This window comes from Equus quagga, chromosome 11 (assembly GCF_021613505.1).
Source record: "Equus quagga isolate Etosha38 chromosome 11, UCLA_HA_Equagga_1.0, whole genome shotgun sequence".
In the NCBI taxonomy this organism is placed as follows: Eukaryota; Metazoa; Chordata; class Mammalia; order Perissodactyla; family Equidae; genus Equus; species Equus quagga.
This window is the reverse complement of record NC_060277.1, coordinates 95993070-96018164: the sequence shown is the minus strand read 5'-3', so window position 1 is coordinate 96018164 and position 25095 is coordinate 95993070. Positions and strand designations below refer to the sequence as shown.

At 42.7% G+C, this 25095-nt stretch overlaps 1 protein-coding gene across 4 annotated transcripts in view; it reads left to right on the top strand.

Moving 5' to 3' along the window:
* STAT3 (signal transducer and activator of transcription 3) overlaps positions 1–25095 on the top strand; it is a 61130-nt gene that overhangs the window by 31630 nt on the left and 4405 nt on the right. For 2 of the 4 annotated variants that reach the window (XM_046674535.1, XM_046674533.1), the window contains exons 2-21: positions 1287–1437; positions 2592–2736; positions 3347–3445; positions 10442–10537; positions 10705–10786; positions 11000–11094; positions 11265–11416; positions 13264–13422; positions 13574–13666; positions 14491–14550; positions 17875–17904; positions 18004–18097; positions 18198–18245; positions 20126–20209; positions 20957–21055; positions 21190–21325; positions 22057–22109; positions 22347–22441; positions 22565–22704; positions 23206–23415. In XM_046674535.1, the coding sequence (XP_046530491.1) occupies positions 1310–1437; positions 2592–2736; positions 3347–3445; positions 10442–10537; positions 10705–10786; positions 11000–11094; positions 11265–11416; positions 13264–13422; positions 13574–13666; positions 14491–14550; positions 17875–17904; positions 18004–18097; positions 18198–18245; positions 20126–20209; positions 20957–21055; positions 21190–21325; positions 22057–22109; positions 22347–22441; positions 22565–22704; positions 23206–23415 (2098 nt within the window). In that variant the 5' untranslated portion in view covers positions 1287–1309. Of the gene's footprint in view, positions 1–1286; positions 1438–2591; positions 2737–3346; positions 3446–10441; positions 10538–10704; positions 10787–10999; positions 11095–11264; positions 11417–13263; positions 13423–13573; positions 13667–14490; positions 14551–17874; positions 17905–18003; positions 18098–18197; positions 18246–20125; positions 20210–20956; positions 21056–21189; positions 21326–22056; positions 22110–22346; positions 22442–22564; positions 22705–23205; positions 23419–25095 lie in introns of all 4 variants that reach the window. The other 2 variants (XM_046674534.1, XM_046674532.1) reach the window with 1 other exon arrangement.

Here is a 25095-nt window from a genome sequence, read left to right as displayed (position 1 = left end):
TTTGTCACCAGTTTGCTGAGCCATTTTTGTCAAAGGGCCAGTAATTAAGTGCTTCTTCATGCCTTCTTTGAGAAATAAATCAAGAACTCTAGTTAAGTCTATATGTTTGTGTGTATTCAAACTTTCATGAAATGTTCTCACTATCCCAAAGAACCATCTCAGTGGGCCAGCCCCGTGGCCGAGTGGTTAAGTTCGCACGCTCTGCTTCGGCGGCCCAGGGTTTCACCGGTTCGGATCCTGGGTGCGCACATGGCATTGCTCATCAAGCCATGCTGAGGCGGCGTCCCACATACCACAACTAGAAGGACCCACAATATAAAGTAGAGGCAGATAAGCACGGGTGTTAGCTCAGAGCCAGTCTTCCTCAGTTTTGGGGAGCTTTGGGGAGAAAAAGGAAAAATAAATATTTAAAAAAAAAAGAACCATCTCAGTATACTTTGATCTGTACATATCTTAGTCTTTGGCTATTACTCGTAGTTATTTTTACAACTTCTTAAGACTCCTTGGTCTGTATTGATATTTTCATGACCCAAGCTATTCAGAAAGAGGACTAAAGATGATTAGCCAGGTTGGTTTCTCAGACCTGAGCACTTCTCTGGGGTGTTCATGAACTTGGGGACAACTTCTGTGCTTGGTGTTTACCTTCTCTTCTTTCTCATCCCAGACTGAGAAATTTAAAAGACAAAATTACTTTTCACTGAGTAGGAGAATCCCAGGCAGATCCTTGCTTGTACTTTTAAATCTGTAGTCTTGGAATTCGCTGTCTGTTCTCCCTGAACATCCACATCTCATGTTTTGCTTTTAGTTCAGGTTTACTGTATGTACATCCAAGTTCACCTACAAGGGGTGTAGGGTAGAAAGAAAGAAGCTGACATCCGTTGATCATCTGTTGTGTGCTAGGCAGTGAGTTGGGTGCTTTAGAAATACCATCTCAGCAGCCTTGAGGGGTGGCACTTATGATCTCTGCTTTATAGATGAGGACATGGAAATCTGGAAGTTAAGTCATTTTTCCTCTTCACATACCTCTGGTTGATAATGGATTCTAGAACTTGTCATCTTGCCTGCGTTGTCATCCCAGTTTAGAAGAAGCTGTGATGTGATTCCAGAGGTAGATTTTGTGAATGTGTATGTATTGTTCTAAACTGGAAAAAAACATACTGGATCCTTTCCAAAGCATCTTTATCCCTGATCACACATCTGATGCCTGTGTTGGGTAGATGGGGTATTTCTAGATTGTTTACCCATACCAGGGCTTGTAGTGACCCTGTAAACACTTTGCTTTACAGTTGGGACCCCTGATTCCGGCAGGATGGCCCAATGGAATCAGCTGCAGCAGCTCGACACCCGGTACCTGGAGCAGCTCCATCAGCTGTACAGTGACAGCTTCCCGATGGAGCTGCGGCAATTTCTGGCCCCTTGGATTGAGAGTCAAGATTGGTAAGTCCTTTCTGAGAAACTCGACAAATTGTTAGGTTTTGGTTTAAGTCAAGAGACATGATCTGCCTTAGCTTAACTCTTTGCTAACTATTTCATCAAAAAACTTATGGGTACCGGTGATGGGGTAAAAGAGATCAGGAGATAAAGAGCTACTCTTAGTCTTGTATAAACATTTTCTATATTAGGAGTGCAGCTGTCTTTTGTCACATTGAAATGCCTGCTTGAGGGCCAGCCCAGTGGCGCTAGTAGTTAAGTGTGCATGTTCTGCTTTGGCAGCCTAGGGTTCGCCGGTTTGGATCCTGGGTGAGGACATGGCACGGCTTGGCACGCCATGCTGTGGTAGGCGTCCCCACATATAAAGCAGAGGAAGACGAGCACGGATGTTAGCTCAGGGCCAGGCTTCCTCAGCAAAAAGAGGAGGACTGGCAGTAGCTAGCTCAGGGCTGATCTTCCTCAAAAAAAAAAAAAAAGGAAATGCCTTCTTGGTGGTAGATGTTTTCAATGCTGATTTGGATTTCATTTCCTTGGTGAGATCCTCTGTGTGTTTTGACACTTCAGGGATGTGCTACAAATATTTTTTGTCTGAATGAGAATTCTGTCATGGGTAGAAGTTTGGGTCCATACTTCTGATTCCCCTTTAATTAAAGGAAAGAGACACAGAATAAGAGAAATAGGCTCGTTCATAGAGGAGATAATGACACAGAATTCCAACAAATACTTGCTTCACTTTAATGTATTCAGATCCACCTATTAATTTTGGTTTAATTCAGGCCTGTGACCTAGTTTTGCCAGAATTTGGTGAGCCAGGGAAATGATTCAGAGATATTGGAGATAGGCCATCCTAGCCTGGGATTGCTTATTGGCTACTAATAATCTGACCATAGAGTTGACTGAGAATTTAAAGCAAAACAGCATATTTGTCCATTTCACTCAAATTATTTTATAAGTATAGACTATGACAGTGGCTAATAATATCTGGAATAATTGATAATAACTATTAAACTGATGATATTTATTGTTGCTGAGCACGATGACTCTAGAAGGATGACTAGGTTAAAGCATTGGGTTTGCCTTGCCTCCTTCTTGGTGGTGATTTCTCTGCGTGTGTGTGTATGGGTTTCAGAATCATTCTTTGTCTGTCTTCCTTTTCCTAGGGCGTATGCGGCCAGCAAAGAATCACATGCCACTTTGGTGTTTCATAATCTCTTGGGTGAGATTGACCAGCAGTACAGCCGCTTCCTCCAAGAGTCAAATGTCCTCTATCAGCACAATCTGCGAAGAATCAAGCAGTTCCTTCAGGTGGGATGAGAAACTGAGTGGAGGAGAAACTGAACCTGCAGACTAGAGTTTTAGCTTTCTTTCCTGGAAGTATTTCTTTTCTCATTTGGGTGATGAGAATTTATTTGGTAATTCTCAAAGGAGAAATAATTAGCCTTTTCTCAAATCTCTGTGTACTCACCGTGAGCATCATTACCTGAGATTCACTTCTTTGGTGAGTTGAAGTAAGAACATGATTGTTATGTTAATCATTATGTTAGCATGTTAATAACATGATTATAACTAGGTCCCCTCATAGGAAGAAGACTCTTATTCTTAAATGTTAAAGGTTTGACCATAATTGGATGCCCCTTGACAAAGCTGGTGACTTCCCTATAAGACCAGGATAACGTATCATCCAGAGACTCAGACTGCCGTGCCTTCTCTCCCAGAAGTACAGCTCATCATGACTGCCTTTCTTCTCTTCTTCCCTTTGTCTCCCACCGATTGCAGCCAGACTCTGAGGCCTTCCTTCTGTTGTTTTGTGTAGTAAATGTAATGCTTTCCTCAGTTTATGAGGAAGTTAGCAGAGTTTGGTCCACGTTTCCGTAGTGTACTGCAGCTTTTCATTCTCTTTCTCTCCTACTTACAGAGCAGGTATCTCGAGAAGCCAATGGAGATTGCCCGAATTGTGGCCCGATGCCTGTGGGAAGAGTCCCGCCTCCTCCAGACTGCAGCCACTGCAGCCCAGGTGAGACCTGGGAAGAAGCACAGTGCTGTTGGGGATGAGCTTTCCTTCTTGTGTGCAAAGATGCGCTTGCTCTTTACAGTCGCTAGGACGTACACTGACCGCCAGGACAGAAGTGGGTGTTTTGGGGTTTTTTATTTTATACAATAAAAATAACTTAATTTTTTTCCTGAGTATGTAATGCCTTCACTTTTTTTTTACTTTAATTAACACATTATTGGGGCCAGCCCTGTGGCCAAGTGGTTATAAGTTCGTGTGCTCCGCTTCAGCAGCCCAGGCTTTCGCCAGTTTGGATCCTGGGTGCAGACATGGCACCACTGTTCAAGCCATGCTGAGGTGGCGTCCCACATAGCACAACCAGGAGGCCTACAACCAGAAAGCAACTATGTACTGGGGGAGCTTTGGGGAGAAGAAGAAGAAAAAAAAAGATTGGCAACAGATGTTAGCTCAGGTGCCAATCTTTAAACAAAACAAAACAAAACAAAAACATTACAGAAAAGTAGAAGGAATAAAGTTTTAAAAAAAATCTGAAATGTTGCTCAATCCCTCTCTTTATTGTCTCTTCCCAAGAAACCAAATTAATAGTCTGGTATATATCCTTTCATACATTTCTCCAGTCCAGGCTCATATAAACTGTGGAAAATAGACACACACACATATTATTATTATTATTGTTGTGTGTGTGTGCGCGAGGGTTCACCCTGAGCTAACATCTGTTGCCAATCTTCCTCTTTTTGTTTGAGGAAGATTATTGCTGAGGTAACATCTGTGCCAATCTTCCTCTATTTTATGTGGGATGCTGCCACAGCATGGCTTCACAAGCAGTGCTAGGTCCGCGCCCAGGATCTGAACCTGCAAACTCTGGGCTGCCAGAGTGGAGCACGTGGACTTAACCACTATGCCACCAGGCTGGCCACACACACACACACATTATTTAAATGGGGTTACTTCTCTGTATCTTGCTTTTTTTCGTTTAATATTATATCATGTAAATCCTTCTAAGTCAAGTAGTGTAAAGCTAACTCATTTTCTTTATTTACTGCATAATATTCTGTGGTGTAGATCTGCTGTAATTTATTCAATTATCCCGCCTTTGATAGACATTCACTTCATTCTGGGTTTTTTCCCCTCCATTATAAATACTACTGCATTACCTCCCTATTTATCTTTATGTATTTGTGCTTTGATTTCTTTATGATAGGTTTCCAGGCATGGAATTGCTAGGTCAAAGGGTGTATATATTTTATATTATAGATAGTTTTGGATTTCTTTCTGCAAAGGCTGTAACAGTTTGTATTTGCACCAGAAGGATATGGTAACGTACTACTCCTGGGAGCCACCTGGGAGCTGGTTCGGGATTGAATCATTCAGGTTCATGTGTATTTCTCTTTTGTGGCTAAGTTTGAGAATATCCTCACTAGAGCTAGAGATACAGTCAATGTAGGGAATAGAGATAATGTGACACTAACTAGCCCATTGCGGGAGCAGTTCTGTGCTCCTGGTCTCATCACTTATGTTGATGTATGATAGACATATCTATCTATATCTAGAGCATATAATCTATTATGTGTGTATGTATGTGTGTATCCTACTATGTGCTAGTTATTATGACCCTCTACTTTAGAGGAAGTTGTAGCCTAGAAGAAATGGAAAATCAAATAAATTTATAATGCAATAAAATGCAAATTATTAAAATATATTAAAAAGAAGAAAATTAAGTAGATCAATAACAATAAAGATATATTGAGGCAGACTTTTAAAAAATTTACACTCCCTGTTTCACCAAAAAAGTCAATGGGCCCGAAGGTTTATAAATTTTGTTTTAACAAACTTTTGTGGTACAGATTGTTTCCTTATCATTTAAGCTCTTCCAAAGTGTATGGAAAAAAAGAGATGTTTCCAGCTTATTTTATGAGACTGGAATAATCCTAAGAACAAAATCTGAAAAACACAGTGTAAGTAAAGAAAATGGTTAGGATTTTTGCATCCTGCTTAGTGTTCAAAGCATGGTTTATATTCCAGGAATGCCAGGATGGCTCAACATTAGGAATGCTATTTGTGTAGTTCATTAAATTAGTAAGTTGAAGAAGAAAAACCATATTTTTGTTAAATGACAAAATTTGGTGTCCATTCTAGATAAAAAATAAGGAATTTTCTTAATGCGATAAAGAATATTTGTCAGAAACCAAAGGAAAGATGATGCACAATGATGAAACACTAAAGTATTCTCATTAAAAAACAGTTGCAAGGGCGGGCTGGTGGCAGTGCAGTTAAGGTCGCACGCTCTGCTGTGGCGGGCTGGGGTTCACAGGTTCAGATCCTGGGCACGGACCTATGTACCGCTTATCAAGCCATGCTGTGGCAGGCGTCCCACACATAAAGTAGAGAAAGGGGGGCACAGATGTTAGCTCAAGGCTAATCTTCCTCAGCAAAAAGAGGAGGATTGGCATTGGATGTTGGCTCAGGGCTAATCTTCTTCAAAGAAAACAGTTACAAGATTGAAAATGCCTACTGCCATTGATATTTTTCCAAAGGATCCAGCCAATGAAATAAGACAAAAAGGAATAGGAGTATAAATGTTGGAAAGCAAGAGACAAAATTGTCATTATTTATACATAGATAGGTTTTCCTACCAGATCCAAGAGAAGCAATTTATAAAAAACTGTTGGAGCTAACAAGAGTTCAGAAAGGCGATTGTATTCAAAATAAATCTTTTAAGAATCAGTAGTTCTTGGGGCCAGCCCCCAGTGGCCTAGTGGTTAAGTTTGGTGTGCTCTGCTTCAGCGGCCCAGGTTTGGTTCCTGGGCATGGACCTACACCAGTTGTCGGTGGCCATGCTGAGGTGGCAACCCACATCTAAAGTAGAGGAAGATTGGCAGCAGATATTAGCTCAGGGCAAATCTTCCTCAGCAAAAAAAACGGAATCAGCAGTTCTTTTATACAATAGCAGCAATAACCTGTTAGATGATATAATGGAAGAAAAGATCTGATTCATAATAGTAAAAACAAATGTATATGATATGCATATATTATTGATATGTATGATAAAATGTCTAGAAGGATATATGCCAAATCATTAAAGTGGTTGGCTAAAGGAGACTTTTTGACTTTATCTGAGGGGTTTTATTTTTTTAATATCCTCTAATCAGGGAAATGTTTTTCTTCTTTTTTCCCCTCTTTTTAAAAAATTGTGATAAAATACACACAACACAAAATTTACCATGTTAGTCATGTTTAAGTGTATAGCTCAGTAGTGTTAAGTTCATTTTCATTGTTGTGTAACCAATCTCCAGAACTCTTATCATCTTGCAAAATTAAAATTCTGTACCCATTAAACTACAAATCACCATTCCCCATGGCCGCTGGCAGCCACAATTCTTCTGTCTGCCTCTTTAAACTTAACTACTCTAGGAGCCTCATATGAGTGGAATCTACAGTGTTTGTCTTTTTGTGACTGGCTTATTTCACTTAGCATAATGTCCTTTAGGTTTATCCGTGTTTTAGCATGTGTCAGAATTTCTTCTCTTTCAGATATTCCATTGTGTATGTATACCACATTCTTTTCTAAGATTTTTAAAATTTTTCCCTTTTTTCCCAAAGCCCCCCAGTACATGGTTGTGTATTTTTAGTTGTGAGTCCTTCTAGTTGTGGCATGTAGGATGCCGCCTCAGCCTGGCTTGATGAGTGGTGCCATGTCCACACCCAGGATTTGAACCAGTGAAACCCTGGGCCGCCGAAGCAGAGCGATTGAACTTAACAACTCGGCCATGGGACTGGCCCCTATACCACATTTTGTTTCCTCCATTTGTCTGAGATGGACCCGGGTGGCTTCCACCTTTTTGCTACTGTGAAGAATGCTGCTATGAACATGAGTGTACAATTTTTTCTTTTAAAAGACAAGAATGTAGCAGGAATATAGAAGAAGGACTGTCTGAGTCTAAGTGAGGGAGTTGGGGAAGGCGTCAGTCACAGAGAAAGGAGAGGTTGTGTCTGAGCTGAGATGTAAGGCTGATTACGTCTGCATCAGGCAGGTGATGAGAGAGCTCTCCAGGCAGAAAGATCGTGTTCAGGCAGGGAAACAGAAATGCGTATATTCTTGGGAGATGTGTGGAAAGTCCAGCATCTGGCTGAGGAGGGGAAGATAAGCTAGTCAAGGCCCACATCAAGAAAATCTCTTTAGTCGTGCCTACCATCTGGGCCTTGGAAGAGCAGTTACTACCTACAAGGGCCTAGGGGCTGGACTGCCTGGGTTTGAACACCTTAGCTCTGCCACTTGCCGTGTAACCTCAGGCAAACCATTTACTCTCTTCCTCCAATGGCATGATTATGGTACCTATTTCATAGAATTAGATTAATTCCTATGTATAAAATGCTTAGAACAGTCAGTACCTGGCATATAAATGTGAAATAAATGTTAACTGCTTTCCACTGCTGCTGTCATCATCATCATCATCATCATCACCACCACTGCTGTAAGAAATGGGGACCCACTGAAGAATTTTAAGTGGATAACTGATATGCTCAGATGTGGGTGAGGGGTAACATAACACTCACTGCTCAAGACCCTGGAGACAGAGAGGTTGGCAAAGAGGCACTTGTCTGTGCGTCACTAGGGTTTTCTGTTGCGGACGACTCTTATGTTTTCATCCTGTTTCATAAGATAACAATATTCAATTTAAATCAATTAGATAGAAGCTCTGACTTTACCATGAGAGGTAGGAAAGCAGTCGGTGTTCCAAGGATATTCCCCGTCATGTAGATCAGGGGTTGGCAAATTGTGCCCATGGCCCAAATCCAGTCTGCTGCCTGTTTTTGTAAATGATGCTGTTTTGGAACGCAGCCACACACATTCGTGTATGCATTCTCTGTGGCTGCTTTCCTGCCACAATTGTGGGGCTGAGTATTTATGACAGAGACTGTCTGATCCACAAAGCCAAAAGTATTTACCACCTGGCCCTTAGAGAAAAAGTTTGCAACCCCTGATACAGAGCTGCAAGTTGGATATTTGACGCCTCAGCCCAGGCCTCACTGTTATTTTCTCTGTTTACATCATCTGACAATATTCATAAGTGTCTTTTATGGGTGAAGTACCAGGAGATAGGAAGCTGAGCGGAGGTGATCCCTGCTACCAGGGCTCTCAGTCTAACTGGGAGTATAGTAGGTCCACAAACACTCAAAGTGAGAAAAACATGGAGGAGGATGTGAGTAATTTTGCCTAGGGCAGCTGAGTAAGGTTTCACAGGAGAGCAAACAGTTGTGCTGAGTTTGAAGGTGAACGAGTTCAGGTGTGCTTGGGCAGAAGCGTGTGCCAGGCTGAGTGCACAGCGTGTGGGGAGGTCGAGTGTGAAAACATGCTCTATGCGGGGAAGAGTGGGTAGTTTGGGGTGACTGAAGTACGGGGTGGGAAGGTTTGAGTTGTCATCAGACTGTGTGAAACATCTGTCTGTGCTGGGCTGAGATGTTTATACCTGGAAGCGGTGGAGAGCCAGTCATTTTTACAAAGGTAGTAGAGGCAGGTTTCTGCGGGTCATAATTAATCACATCTCTTTTCCCCCTTTAAGTGCGTACCAATTGAGAAATAGACATGGGAGTCAAATACAGGTACAATGTCAGCTGTATTGCTGGTAAAACAAGACTGGAAAGCATGGCTTGGGCGGGTAACCATGGTGGCTTTCTGCTGCTTGACCCCTGAGTTGGATCTTGGAGTGGAGAGACCAGGTCTGCAGAGCAGCACTTCCCCACCCATCCCTATGGAGCTTGCGAGATCATAGACTAGACCCACGGGACAGAAAACTAGACCTCTAGAACTGCTTCTGGAAACCAGGCCCTCGCTCTGCCCCTGGTGTGCCCCAGGAAGGCAAGAGAGGAGGAGAGAGACACCAGCTTAAGTTCTGGGTTCTTTGAAGCTCTCTAGGTGCACAGTCTTTCTCATCTCACTGATCTGATGAATCACTCCTCCTATGAAAAGAATAAGCAGGGGTGGAGGTTGCCTTCCTGAAACTTCCAAGGGAAGTTTGTTTTCTGTGGGCTTGGATAGGGACCATGGGAAAGGGAGAGAATGGTTCCCTCTAAAACTGGCATGTTTAGATCTATTTTTAGACTTCTGGTAGCAGTATGGAGAACAGGTTGGAAGTGAGAGGGATTAGAGGCAAAGAGATCAACAGTTGGGGCTTGAACTGAGCCAGTGGCACTAGAGATTGAGATGAAACATGACGAATATAGAGCTAGGAGGACTTGGTGACTCAATGTGAAATCAAAGACAATTGAGCATTTCTAGTTTGGAAAACTGAGTATATAATGTCTTTCCTGGACTCTCACTTCTGTTGCATTGATTGATATCTCTGTCCTATACCAGTAGCCCTCTGTCTGGATCACTGCAGCTTTTACATGGTCTTTATCTGTTAGAAGATGTCCTATTACTTTGACAAAACTTAGTGCTTTTAAGTTTTGTGTGCTATTTGACCTTTTCAAGGTACCAGCAGCCTCCCCCCCCCCCCCCGCCCGAGATAATATCTCCTCATGTGATATTTCACCTTGGGGACAGAATGGTTTTTTATTATCCGCAGAAATGTGCTGAACACCACGTGCATTTAAATAGGCATCCAAAATCCACTATCATAAATTGTTCTGATTTTTTTACATGCTTTACCTAGAGTGAGCTTTTTGACGGTAGGGACCATGTCTTAGCTCAACATGTGGTCCCCTCATGCAATACACAGAGTGGGTTTATAGTGTGACCTAGGGGTAAAAAGCCAAGGGCACAGGTAAAACTCCGCCGGAGCTCCCTTGGCACCGCACTGACAGCACCTGGAGAGCACCGGCCGATGCGTAGCTGTCCTTTACAGTGCCCAGCACACTGCCTCTGTTTCCCTTCCCCTCACATGGCAGCAGCATCTCAGGCCAAAAGGAAGGGGAGTGTGGTGGGATGGAGACAGGACGGAGGCATTTTTCTCACCTATTTCCTGCATTCACATGTGTGTTGACTCCCTTTTGTGGCAGCAAGGGGGCCAGGCCAATCACCCCACCGCGGCCGTGGTGACGGAGAAGCAGCAGATGCTGGAGCAGCACCTGCAGGATGTTCGGAAGCGAGTACAGGTGAGCGTCTTGGGCAGGACGCCTTTTCTTGGGGCTCTTGCCTGTGGGTCCTACGTGGATCTTTCTTAAGGTTTTGGCTTCATTTTAATTCTCTCAGAAACTTTCTGTTCCCTCTCCCCAAGGAAATCTTTTTTACTTCTGTTTGTTTGTTTGTTTGTTTTAAATAGGATCTAGAACAGAAAATGAAAGTGGTAGAGAATCTCCAGGATGACTTTGATTTCAACTATAAAACCCTCAAGAGTCAAGGAGGCAAGTGCATATGAGAAATGTTAAAATCTGTAGAAAGTGAGTTTGTGTTACTCGAGTTTCAGGAGTTGGTTGTTTTGACTCTTTGTTCAAACTGCGTGTGTGTGTGTGTGTGTGTGTGTGGAGTGGGGCACAGGACTACTGGTGCTTTAGGGATCCTAGTTATTAAGGATAGGAGTCTTCCCTCAGGTCAAGGAATTTTTCCTTCCTCCTCAGACATGCAGGATCTGAATGGAAACAACCAGTCAGTGACCAGGCAGAAGATGCAGCAGCTGGAACAGATGCTTACTGCGCTGGACCAGATGCGGCGAGTAAGAGCATGGGACACCTTCCCCTGCATCTCACTCACTTGTGGGATTTCGGCATCTCGTGGCAGACCTTGCCTGGTTTCTAATAAGTTCCTTCTCTGGAATTGACTAAAGAATGTGGTTAGAGACAGTCTGAGGAAATGTTTTCTGACTTTGTTTTGGTTTCCAACCAGAGCATCGTGAGTGAGCTGGCGGGGCTTCTGTCAGCTATGGAGTATGTGCAGAAGACTCTCACGGATGAAGAGCTGGCTGACTGGAAGAGGCGGCAACAGATTGCTTGCATCGGAGGCCCTCCCAACATCTGCCTAGATCGTCTAGAAAACTGGTAAAAGATGAAAGAGAAGTTTTTCGTTTCTTTCTAGAAAGCTGTGCTAAATTATGGTCATAATTGCAGGCACGAGTTTGTACTAGATCTCAAAGGTGGGGACTTCTGCATTCTCAAATTAAGTCTGAGTTAAGGCTTTTACTTTATTTGGACAATTTTTTTGGTATAGTTTTGTTGCTTAACGATGGGGATACATTCTGAGAAATGCATTGTTAGGTGATTTCATTGTTATGTGAACATCATAGAGTGCACTTACACAAACCTAGGTGGTATGGCCTGCTACACACCTAGGCTACATGGTACTGATCTTATGGGAGCACTGTCGCAAATGTGGTCTGTTGTTGAGCAAAATGTCATTATACAGTGCATGACTGTAAAAATGTATTTATATTAACTATAGTTTGAATATTTTTTATTTAATAATTTAAATAAAGCTTTTGGTTTAACTGTATTTAGCATCTAGACTAAATTTTACATTTTAGTTATTTTAATAATTTAAAATGACACATTGTCTTTGTAAGGGAAAAAAGTTCAAAAACAGAAAATAAAGAGAAGAAAAGTCTTTTAAAATCTAATCCTTCAGAGGTGCTTACAGTTAAAGTTTTGGTGACTCCCTCAATGTAGACATCTGTTATTGTATGTGTACACAGAAAGATAGAAATCTCTACATTTTCCCTTTGGTGGGGTCATTCTTTATATGCTTTTCTATAATCTGCTCTTTTACTTTCATTCATCCAGCAAATCTTTATAGAGCAGCCTTGACACGCAAGGCTCAATAATAAATATTTCTCCAGCTTAAACTAGGAGAAGCTTCACATGAAGAGGAACCCAGAAGCATAGAGCATGAAATTGGAAATTTGGGACAACTCTACATGAGAATGCTTGTTCATATCCTCACTAACTCTGAGTTTTGCTGATTTACTGAAAGCAGTTTTAAACGCTTTCTGATCAGGGAACGAAAAAGCCTAAGTTCTGGGAAGGGGAGAATCGAAGTGTCAGAAAAGGGGGTCAGGGAGCTCCGACGTCCCGGCAGCTGTCCTGCCCCTCCCCTGGGCCTGCGTCTTCTCCCTTCTCTCTTTGAGGCCTTTAGTCTTCAGTAAACTAGCGGCAGACCATCAAGGAGAGACACTAATATTCTCTGTTCCTGGGGACACAGTTAATTGGCCTTTGTCTCCATGTCTACTTTTTCTATATGCATGTTATCAATATTTTGAAACATGATGTTATGTCCTTTGATCCATTGAAGGTTGAAGTTGACAGGGCTCATGGGGTTCATGCAGTTCATCCCTGCTCTCATGCAAGGAGACATTAAGGCTCAGATGGTGAAGGGTCCCAGCCAAGGTTGCACAGATAGCCAGCGGCAGAGCTAACTCAAACCCGTCTTCTTGGGCCGTCTAATCTCCTGCGTTTCCCTAGTCCCCACATTTTGGTACAAGGACACGTTAGGATGAAGAGAGTGAGTACCAAATTCCATAGTTCATGTTCTCCACATCTGGGTTCTAATGCTTGTCACTTTCCAACCATCACTCTGTTAATGCCTCCTAATGGTATAAGTTTTGACACTTCTTCCTCATGGCTAGTTCCCTCTTTGAAATGTAAAATTTTGCGAAGGAACTATTTAAAAAAGGCAAAATAAATTCCCCTTTTCTTATTTAATTCCACTGAATTGTATACTTATAAATGGTAAATTTTATGTTATGTATATTTTGCCACAATAAAAAAATTCCCCTTTCTTATTTTAGGGGACTGTGTAGTCGTGTTTATATCTATGGTATTTCCTTCCCCTCTTCCAAGTTGCTCGTGTACACTCATGTAGGTAACTGGTAACTGTCTTATTTTATTGACAGGATAACCTCATTAGCAGAATCTCAACTTCAGACCCGCCAACAAATTAAGAAACTGGAGGAGTTGCAGCAGAAAGTTTCCTATAAAGGAGACCCCATCGTACAGCACCGGCCCATGCTCGAGGAGAGAATTGTGGAGCTGTTTAGAAACTTAATGAAAAGGTAGCTTAGAATCCTGTCTCTTCCCCTCATTACCCCCCACCTCCACCCAAAAATCATGTCCTTAAATGAGAGATCAGTCCACTTCAGAGACACGGGGACAGACTAGTGTGCTGTGTAGTGTATGAACTGCTGTCCTTCTCTCTCCTTTCAGTGCCTTTGTGGTTGAGCGGCAGCCCTGCATGCCCATGCATCCCGACCGGCCATTAGTCATCAAGACCGGTGTCCAGTTTACTACTAAAGTCAGGTGGGCCATGGCACTTCCACTCCCGGTGGATATTTTATTGAGGGATGCTCTTAGGACAAGAGCAGAGTTGGTGGCCAGGGTTGTTCCTTACAGGCATCACAGGCAGTACTCTGGTGGGTATAGAACTTCTTGGCATGATATCAACTTGCTCTTTGATTCTTCTGTCAAAAGCTAAAGAACTACCAGAAATCTTTTTGAGGTTACCTGGGCATATTTGTAGGCCATCGTGTCTCCTTCTGCTCTGAAAAAGGGGCAAAATGATGCCAGTTATTTTCTCTTCTTTGAGCCTACTTTTCCCTGAGGATTCTAAGGGAAAGAAGTAGGGCTTAGTGGTCTAGAAGCTAAGAGGCCACCGGGCAGGTGGGTGGTGGGTCTGCGGGTGGAGTGTTGCTTTCACACTCAAGTCAGAACAGGTATGCTGGGGTTTGCCCTTCTGCAGTGAAATTTCCCTCTTCAGAAACAGAATGGTGTTGGGTTTCAGGTTTAACAGAAAGAATACCAGGTGCAGAGAGTGTATTCCTGTACTATTTTTCATGAAATGGCTTTTATTATCCTTTTGTGAGTCTCTCACAACTTTATCCAAGTTCTTAGGCCTTTTTTCAGTGCTTTTTGGCCTGAAGGGGTGATGCTCAATTTAGGATCAAAGATGGCACTGGCAGGAAGAGATTTTGGGATTGTGATTTATTCATTTCTTAGAAATGAAGAGTTAGTGGTTTTATATTTCTTCAACTAGAAGTTGCTGGAGGAACTTACTGACTTCTTTTTTAAACTAGATTTCTTTTTCTCTGCTCAGAAACTGTTATTTTTTTCTTTTTTGGACATAGATTGCTGGTCAAATTTCCCGAATTAAATTATCAGCTTAAAATTAAAGTGTGCATTGACAAGTAAGTACTTCTTATCTTAGTTTTTTTTTCAAATGGGAGACAGAGAAATGAGAACTTTGACAGACATCATGTGAACTTAGAGACTTTATCTCCATTCAGAGATCTTCGTTTTTTGAACAAAAAGTTTTCAAAAGCCTTGCAGTGGGTTGCCGTTTACGTGCCTGAACAAAACCACAAAGCTAGTGGTACAGATTTGAGTTGCAATTGCTATTGTGACCTTGAGTCCCTCTTTTTCTTTAATTTTTTACTTGTAAATGTAATTTATGCATATAAAACTTAGAATATATGGGGAAAAGAGATTTTTTTTTGGTTTTCCACACTTCACCATATAATGGAATACTTTTCAAAATTTGACACTACCTTTCAAAAATTAAAATGCACATGGGGGCCGGCCCCATGGCCTAGTGGTTAAGTTTGGTGCACTCTGCTTCGGTGGCCAGGGTTTGGTTCTCAGGCGTGGACCTACACCACTTGTTGGAGGCCATACTGTGATGGCAAGCCACATACGACATAGAGGAAGATAGGCACAGATGTTAGCTCAGCCCGAGCCTTCCTCAGCAAAATAAAATAAAATAAAATGCACATACCCTTTGAAGAGATTAGAAAAGAGAAATGTATCCTTATTTTTAGGTGATATTTATCTGGAAACTTCATGAGAATGAGCTGGAAAATAATTACTAATGGAATAAGGCACTTGAGGAAAGTGGTAGGTTTAATAATTAAATAAACAAAAATTAATAACTTCAACCATATATTAGCATTAACCAGTTAGAAATTATAATAGAAAAATGATCTCACAATAAGCAACAAAAGTAAAAAATACATCGTGATAAACATAACAGAAATGTTTAAGCTCTATTTGGAGAAAACTAGGAAGTTTTAGTGAGGAAGGGATATTGTAAAAAGTGATGAGAGAAATCATGTTCCTGAACTGTAGATTTTTTATTTTGTTATAAAGATGTTGATTCTTCCTGGTTAATACAGCATCAACCAAAATGTGAATAGGATTTTTTAAACTCTTGACTTGGCTTTTCAAGTTGTATCTTAGATGAAAAAAAAAATCGAAGGTAGCTTTTTTAAAAAAAGGATTGATTTATTTATTTTTAATTATGGTTAAAAAAAATTTAACGTAAAATTTGCCACCTTGACCATTTTTAAGCGTATAGTTTGGTAGTGTTGGTTATGTTCACACTGTTGTGCAGCAGATCTCCAGAACTTTTTCATCTTGCAAAACCAAAACTCTGTATCCATTGAACAACAAATCTCCGTTTACCTTTCCTCCTAGCCCTTGCCAACCACCATTCTACTTGCAAAAAAATTTTTTTAGTAAATAAAAATAATGGAGGGAGGTATGGGAAGCTGCCCTGCCAAACATGAAAATATATCACAAAGTTTCAGTTATTAGATGATATGTTACTATACTAGGGCAGGAATAAACTGATTTATCTTTGAAACAAAATCTTAAGTCTAGAAATAGACTTCAAGTTTATATAAAGAATTAATGTATGTTTAAAATGATATCTCAAATCCATGAGGAAAGGATGGATTATTCAGGAAGTGGTTTTGGGACAACTTAGTATTAGGAAGATTTGAGTGAGAAGTTAGAGTTTTACTTTTTACTGTCCATCAGAATAAATTCCAGATGTATTTACATATTTAAAACAAAAGTATCTTAAAAGCATAGGTGAATGTAGTAACGGTGGTAAAATGGCAAAATGGTACAACCACTTTGGACAACAGTTTGGCAGTTTCCTGAAAACGTATCACTACCCTATGACCCAGCTGTTCCACTCCTAAGTATTAATCCAAGAGAAATGAAAGCATATGCCACACAAAGGGTTGTACAAGAATGTCCATTAATAGATGGATGTCCATTAACAGGTAAATGAATAAACAATTTGTATGGTATATCCATACAATGGAATATTACACACCAACAAAAAGGAGTGAGTTATTGATACCTGCAACACATGAATAAATCTCAAAATAATTATGCTGAGTGAAAGAAGCCAGACCAAGAAAAAAGAGTACATACTTTATGTTTCCATTTATATAAAATTCTAGAAATGCAAATGAATCTATAGTGACTGAAAGCAGATCAAAGCTTTCCTGGGGACAGGAGTGGGGAGGAGTGTGGGATTGGGGAATAGGTTACAAATGGACAAGCGAAACTTTGGGCGTGATGGATGTGTTCACTGTCTTGATTGGGCTGAAGTCACAGGTGTGTATAGCATAGTACATATATCAAACCTTATCAAATTGTACATTTTAAATAGTGCAGTTTATTGTTTGTCAATTAAATATCAAGGCTGTAATATTAAAAAAGGAATCTAAAAAAAGGAACGATAGGTTAAACATGAGAGAGAACTTCCTGATGATGAAGACTGTTAAATTCTAAAATGTGATATATGGAAAGATATGTTCTGAATGGTTTAAAAATTGATCCATTTTAATCTGTAAACTTCTATGGAATGCACTATGTAATAAATAGTGGCTATTATTCTAAAATCATAAATGAACATATAGCAATAGAGAAGGACTTTCTAAACAGTACTAAAATGATAAAAGAGGAAAAGAAAAGACTGATAAATGTGACTATGTGAAAAACTATATATTCAAACACGTAGAGTTAAAAGACAGTGAACACATGGGAAGACTATTTCCAGCTGTACCAGATGGGTTGCTCTGAGTTACAGGTAGCAGTAAACCTTTACAGAAAACCCAGTGTTGCTTAAATAGTGAGAAATTTGCAACCCAATATAACTGGAAATGCAGAGTTAGGGCAAGTTCCGGACAGTGAGATCAGTCACTCACGAATGTCATCAAGGATCCAGAATCTTCTCTGCCATCATAAGTATTGCATGCACCTGATTCCCTTCTGGGTTGCAGCATGGTTGCTTGTGGTAGTTAAGGCGACAGGCTTCCTTGCTCCTGTTCAGATGAAGCTGTGGAATATAAATCTCCAACCTGGGAACCTGGGATATAATTTCTTCCCAGTCTGATTGAGATAGTATAGGTGAGGTCCTCACCCCTGGACCACTGCACCATGGGCATGCTATGTTCAGATGGACTTAATGATCAGGATCCCCTGGAGGTGGGGATGGGAAGCCTACCTGAGCAGAATTGAGGATCTGTGAGGAAGGGGGGAGCAGATGTTAAGTAAGCAACCAGCTGTGTTTACTGCTTAAGCATGTACAAGGTTGTTAAATTTCACATATAAAATGTATTTGAATAGTCTAAAGAAATTCCCGGGAACACAGCAGTTTTTCCATCAGAGTACTTTGAAGAAACACAGGGTCTAACACCAGTTTGTGTTCTTAACAGAGACTCCGGGGACGTTGCAGCTCTCAGAGGGTGAGTTCAGCCTAGAGGCTTCCATTTGTTCTATTTAATCTACATTTGTCCTCTGGCCACTCAGTCACCTGTGTGGTTGGTTTTTCTCCTGTAATTCAGATCCCGGAAATTTAACATTCTGGGCACAAACACAAAAGTGATGAACATGGAAGAGTCCAACAACGGCAGCCTCTCTGCAGAGTTCAAACACTTGGTACGTGGAGAAGCCCGGAACCCCTTCTCCGAGAGCCTCTGGCACAGGGAGAGGTTAGGCCAGCCTCATGTGACAGAGGTGCTCTTTGCTTTTCTTACAGACCCTGAGAGAGCAAAGATGTGGTAACGGGGGCCGAGCCAATTGTGACGTAAGTTTTGGTGGGGATGAATGCCAAGTGGGAGTGTTTTCTTTGAGGGGGAGAGAGAAAGAGCCTTCTTACTGCCCAGAATTAGAGACACCAAACTGCTGGTTCCGCTGGAGTCATGCAGGAAAGTCACTGTGGGCCAAAATGGCATGATCACAGGTCACAGACACCATGAAGTTCTCTGGCTTGGAGTATTTCCTTGATTGTCCCTGGAGTGAGCTCATCTTTCGGGAGGAGTGGAAAGTCCCTCACCAAGTTACCACACCCATTTAGTAGAAGAGAAGCTTTCCACCTTGCTCGGGGCTTTCCGAATTCCCCATCCAACTTTTACCAGCCGACACTGCTTGACTCCATTTTTGGTGACCTGTCTCTCTCTGAGGTGGGATGGAAGGTTGTAACAAATATGAGTTAAACACTTAAGAGAAAGAACAAAACTATCTTGTTGTTTATCCCCCTTATTTCTTTTCTGCCTCCCATTGATTCAGAGTATTCACTTTTAGTGTCAAGAATAAACATTAAAAATGGTAAATGGGACCAAAAACTAGTTTTTTAATCTTCTAAAAAAATTGTGACACTTTTCTTTTTCTGGTAAGTGTCCCCTGAGCCATCCTTCCCTCTTCTCTAAAATGTTTTAAAAAGAAGAAACAAAGTGAATTTATAATATTTGACAGTAGTTAAACAGTGAGGTGGTCGATATACAATCATATAGAAAAACATGCGGCATATTTGTTTAGAAAAAGCAAGATGCAAAACAGTTTGAGTAGGGTATTAGTTTATTTGTTTAAAAAATTTACTATACTTTTTTTTGTGTATTCATATATACATCAGAAAATTCCAGAGAAATATATACCAAACAGTGCTTATGTATTCATGCTGCTGTCAGTATCCAGGGCTACTCTGTACTGTCTCTGTAGGACTTGTGTTTTAAACTGAACATGTATTACTTTTGTAAGTACAAAGAGTGTTTTGAAAATGAATTGGAATTCTGTTTCTGAGAATTCAGTTCTGAGAACTGGTCGTTCTTATGCAAAATGCGGTTGTAACATTGCTGGAAGAAGTATAAATTGTTGCTTTGGAAAACAATTTGGCATTGTAAAAATGAACATACCCTGTAAACCAGCAGTGCCACTCCCAGGATTAACAAGAGAGAAATCTTTGCACGTGTGTACCAGGACACGTGTACAAATGTCACAGCCTGATTCTAAGTCCTAAATACAACCCAGATACCCATCAACACTAGAATGGATAAATGATTTGTGGTATAGTCATATGATGGAATACTCTACAGCTATGAAAATGAATAAATTGCAGATGCACACAGCCACATGGGTGCAGAAAGTGAGTCACTAAAGAATATATAGGGTGTGATTCCATATGTATAAAGTTCACGAGCATCCAGAACTAAACAATACATACATTGTTTAGAGATATAAATATGGTAAAACCATAATGAAAAGCTAGGAAATGATAAACCCAAAAGACAAAAATAGCAGTTACGTCTGAAGGAGGAAGGACAGGGATGGGACTGGGGTAGGGCACCCTGAGAATCTCAGTGGAAATGATCTTTTCCTTAAACTGGATGGTGGGTTCACACGTGTTCATTGTTTCGTTATGCTTTATGCCTCACCTATTTTACAAATAACCCACTGGATCTCTGTAATGTTAGAATAAAGCCAGTAAAAGATCAGGTTGAGAATCAAAGCATTGGAGTCTTAGTGTTGAAGCGAGCATGTGCTTGGGCTGTGTCCCTGGCGGTTTGTCCGTGGCCACCTGGTGCATTAGCTTTCTTCCTGCAGTGTGGCTGTGGCTGTCACTCTCCTCAGCTCTGGCTGTCAGTGCCAAATGCCATTCTTCCTGAGGAAGTGTCCTTCTCGTTATTGTAGGCCTCCCTGATTGTGACCGAGGAGCTGCACCTGATCACCTTTGAGACTGAAGTGTATCACCAAGGCCTCAAGATTGACCTTGAGGTGGGTGCTGCCGCAGAATTGGGGTAGAGCTCCGTGCAGGGTGATTCAGGATAGGAGCTTCTAGTTGGGATTTTTACTACAAGAGGTGGAGCGAGGACTCTTTGCTAAGCACTGTGTTTATTTTGGCTTATTTTTCTCCAAAAAATCTTTAGTATTCCATCCGAGAATAAAGTCTTGCCTGAGTGCTTAGAAGGTATATGTATACTCAACTTTCAGCTGACTTGATGTGAAAATCTGTATTCAGAAATTGATTATAGTTGACTTTATAAAGTTTGAGCAAAATAGTCTTTAAATAGCCAGTGTTTTTAGTAAACCGTGGGATTGACATTCTCTTTTCCCAGCTTTCTTGATCTTTAAGTAAAAGATATACCTGAAAAAACAGGAATCCTAGTGTCTGATTTCTGGGACCTCTCTGTGTAATGGGCAGAGAGAGCTTCAATTCTTGAAGAATGCCTGCCAGGTTTTATAAATGGAAAATCCGGGGACTGTGAGTCCAGATTTGAGCAAGTCAGGTTTTACAGGGTCCTGGTTGTGTTCAGAGAGCAACCCTGGGTCCCGTGGCCCGTGTTGAGTGTTCATTCCACTCTGGGTCTTGAGCTGACTCAGTCACACTCCTCCCTGAAGGCCGGCCGTGGTTATGGTTTTTGGCATGTCTGTTTATTCTGAACCCTGGGAGATATAGGCGAAGACATTTCTGAAGCCCTCAGGGCGCTCTGCCTTCCCGGCTCATTCCCACTTACTCCACAGACCCACTCCCTGCCTGTTGTGGTGATCTCCAACATCTGTCAGATGCCAAATGCCTGGGCCTCAATCTTGTGGTATAACATGCTGACCAACAACCCCAAGGTGAGTGCCCATCCTCTGAAACCACCTTTCCCCCGCCCCCGACTTCTCCGTTCCTGGAGGTCATTGCGGTACCTAGTGCAGGTCATCGAGCACCGCCTCCTGTGTAAGTGAGCAAATGTGTCGTTTTTCAATAGAACGTGAACTTTTTCACCAAGCCCCCAATTGGAACCTGGGATCAAGTGGCCGAGGTGCTGAGCTGGCAGTTCTCCTCCACCACCAAGCGGGGACTGAGCATCGAGCAGTTGACCACGCTGGCAGAGAAACTCTTAGGTCAGTGCTTTCCTCTTCTCCCTCCTGCCGTCCTCAGAAAAGGGGCCGTTCATTCAGGAAAATTCACTGAGCACGGAGCCAGAACACATATGCTGCAGTAGGGGAGAAGCAGGGCGCAGAAGACGTCAGCTTCCTGTTGACCATTGTAGGAGGTGGGAGGCAGATTTCCTTGTTCCTGGTGGCCGTCCCCTCGCCCGCCAGGGCGCTGCTTTATCTAACCTTAGGATGGTGGTTTAAGTGCACGTCAGAGACGGAGCTAGAGGTTTGACATCCCTGTCCGTTCTTCAATAAACTGTAGGCTTGTTTTTAAATTTTTCCCCTGGAAAAAAATGTTAGTAGAATATTTTATGTGCTGCCTGGACTGTAAGTAGTTTTGTCCTGTGCTGCCACCAAATGTGGCCCTCTAACACTAGCTGTCAGCTTATTAGTGTGTGCTGCTGGTCCCTGAGCCACCACGCGAGGCTAGGAAGAGCAGTGGGGACTTGATACCTCATCCACCACCTCTGCTGGGCCCACCAACAGCTCAGGTGATCAAATGATGGGGTTGGGTGTATGTGTGTCTGTGCACATGTGCACACGGACACATCCAGCAGTGGCACCCTTCAAATACATGAAAACCAGTGGTTTCATGGCCCATTGTGGGACAAATGTGTTTGAGTGTATGTTCTGTTTTAAGAAATAAGATCTTGATTCAAAGCTGAAAATTATACTACTTTTTTTTTTCCCTTCAGGACCTGGTGTGAACTATTCAGGGTGTCAGATCACGTGGGCTAAATTTTGCAAAGTAAGTGATCTTGTTAAATCCTGTGGCCACCTCTTGGGAGTGAGAGTGGGAGGCAATGCTCACCTGTGAGGTTGTCGTGGATGGCACTGGGCCTGAAGGCCCTAGACTCTTAGTCCAGTGGCCAGTAGGGCCTGCCTGAGTGTAGATGGGCCTGAGGATTTTGGTGGCACCATGCCCCTAGGAAGGAAGTAGCTGGGATGGTGGTAGGCTTGACTTTCCCATTATTCTTTTTTCCAGGAAAACATGGCTGGCAAGGGCTTCTCCTTCTGGGTCTGGCTGGACAATATCATTGATCTTGTGAAAAAGTACATCCTGGCCCTCTGGAATGAAGGGTAGGTGGAAATTCTTGGGTCTGGCCGAGTGCACAGGTATAAGAAGTCACCTGCTCTCTCAGCAGGCTGTTGGTGGGGTACTCTATCAGGCCAAACGTTATCGTTGCTTTTCTTTGGCTCCAGGTACATAATGGGCTTTATCAGTAAGGAGCGGGAGCGGGCCATCTTGAGCACCAAGCCCCCAGGCACCTTCCTGCTGAGATTCAGTGAAAGCAGCAAAGAAGGAGGCGTCACCTTCACTTGGGTGGAGAAGGACATCAGCGGTAGGCTTGGCTTTCTCCCACCCCATGTGCTGGCACTTGCTGCTGCAGCCTTGGCTGCAAGCACCTACTGACCCCTAGTGGTCAAAGATGGCTCCACACTCCCGTGGCTCAGACTTGTAAAACATTTGAGTGACTTCTTTTCTCTAAATTCTACCAGCTGGAGAATTGGTCTGCCAATTTTGCTTTGCTTGTTCCAGGGGCTAATATTTGCCTAGAAATTTGCAATTTAAATTTTATTCTTCATCTCCCTTCTTACCTACCCTCTTAATAAATCTCCTGCAAGTAGTTATTCAAGTGTATTACCTGTGACCTGACTGGATAGCCTCTCCAGAAGCCAGCTGAACGTTTCCACAGTGCCAGGAGACAGGGCAGGATATTCAGGCTCTCAGGCACTAGGTTGGCATAAGTCTTTCCCCTTTGAGGAAAAATAAATCAGGTAGTTTTCTCTGAGATTACCTAGCCATCGGTTCCATTATCTTCCCTTCCCATATCCCATGACAGGTAAGACTCAGATCCAGTCAGTAGAACCATATACCAAGCAGCAGCTGAACAACATGTCGTTTGCTGAGATCATCATGGGCTACAAGATCATGGATGCCACCAATATCCTGGTGTCTCCGCTGGTCTATCTCTACCCTGACATTCCAAAGGAGGAGGCCTTCGGAAAGTACTGTCGGCCAGAGAGCCAGGAGCATCCTGAAGCCGACCCAGGTAGTTGTTGATTTTCCTCGTCAGGCACTTAATTCTAGGGAGAAGCGGGAAACTGGAGGATCCTTGGAGCGCAGATAGGTAACTGCCTGAAGAACCTGGTGATCTTTATTCCTCTTTATGGGAAAGAACTTGGTAGTGAATGTCTTCCGAGGTGGCTGATGGCGTTGGAGAGAGGAGAGGAATCAGAGTCGCCAGTCTCTGTCCCCGGGAACACACCAGTCTAAAGGGGGAAATAGCACGCACACACCCCAGACATACCTACAACGCTGTGAAGAGAAAGCGAGAGCAGAATCCTTTAGTAGCAGGACACCCAGCTAGCACAGTGCTTCTTACATTAGATGCTGGAAGGTTTGCGACTCAGTCTTCAGTCTAGCGTGTTTCCTCTCCCGGTCACTGAACAATGTAAGCAGTGTCAAGTGGGATGAAGAAGGGCTTTCTGGGGGAAACGAGGGTTGGCAGCATTGGACCAGAGTCGGGGAGAGTGGTGGTTGAAGGGGAAGACGGTAACTGGTGGGAGGGTGCAGAATTAGAATTTAGAATGGGCAGCTGTTGAAAATAAGATGTTTTTAATGTGCAGGAGCATATGTGTTTATGTAAGTTCTGTGTAAACTCTCTTACGTCCAGCCTGTACTCTCGAGCGCTGTTATCAGCGCAGAGGCGCAGAGCCCGCTGGTCTGTTCCCATCAGCGTTTGTTGCTTGGACTCTCTGGGTCCTCGTCCAGATCCTGGTGAGGAGACTGTGATGTGCCCGTCTTCATTTTTATTTAACTTAATCAAAGAGCAGAAGGGGTTTAAAGCGATTCTTTGAGGTTAGCTTCCCTGCCCCAGTTGCTTTTGAAAAAAACCTGTTTTTCTGCAAATAACTCACACACACAAACCCAGCAGCTTCCCTCGCGCTTTTTCCTAGGAATCCCCTCTGAGGAGCTTCTTGGGATGGGAAGAATGGGACGTGGAAGAGGGAATTTGAGCTAAATGACAATTGGCCTTCCCTTTTCCTTTGTTCTGGTACTGAGTTTTGCTCATCCTCTAGAAGAGGTGAACTCTCACTTCCTGTCTGCTCCTTATCTGTCTTTCCACGTTCTGCTTCGGTTGGGGGATCTGTTTATCAGCCCCTGTCACACTCCTCTTTGTTCCTTCTGCAAAGGACTTTTAGGTTCAAGTGCTGGTCTTTAGACTAATTTTGCTTTTGAGATCCAAGTTCCCAGTCTGGGCTGCGCCCTCCATTACCATTACCCTCCTGTGTGACTGGGAGCCTGGTCTTCTCCTGCCTGGAGTCATCAGTGTTTCCTCAGGGGCAAGACACTGGTCACCAGAAAGGACCTCATTACTTGAGTGCTCTGCCTGCCTCCTGGGGAGGCGCATGTAAGCCGTGTGCTCTGAGGGGCTCGGTGAGGTGTCAGCATGGTGCTGGGGTCAGGGGTGTAGGGCCTGGCGAGGTGTGTGGAGTCCCCGTATTAGAGTGGGAGTCCTGGGGGAGACAGGTCTGTGCCCCTTTCCTCTCTTTCCGTCATGAAGGTCTAATTGTGTCCCAGAGATACACCGTCTTCCCAGGACTCTTCCTCCTTACTCCTCCACCAGAAGCCCACACAGTATTTCCTGATGGCTTGAGGGAGAGAGGCCCCTCTTAGAAACGACAAATCCCTTCCCTTACAAATTGGATAAAGTACATTTACTTTCTTG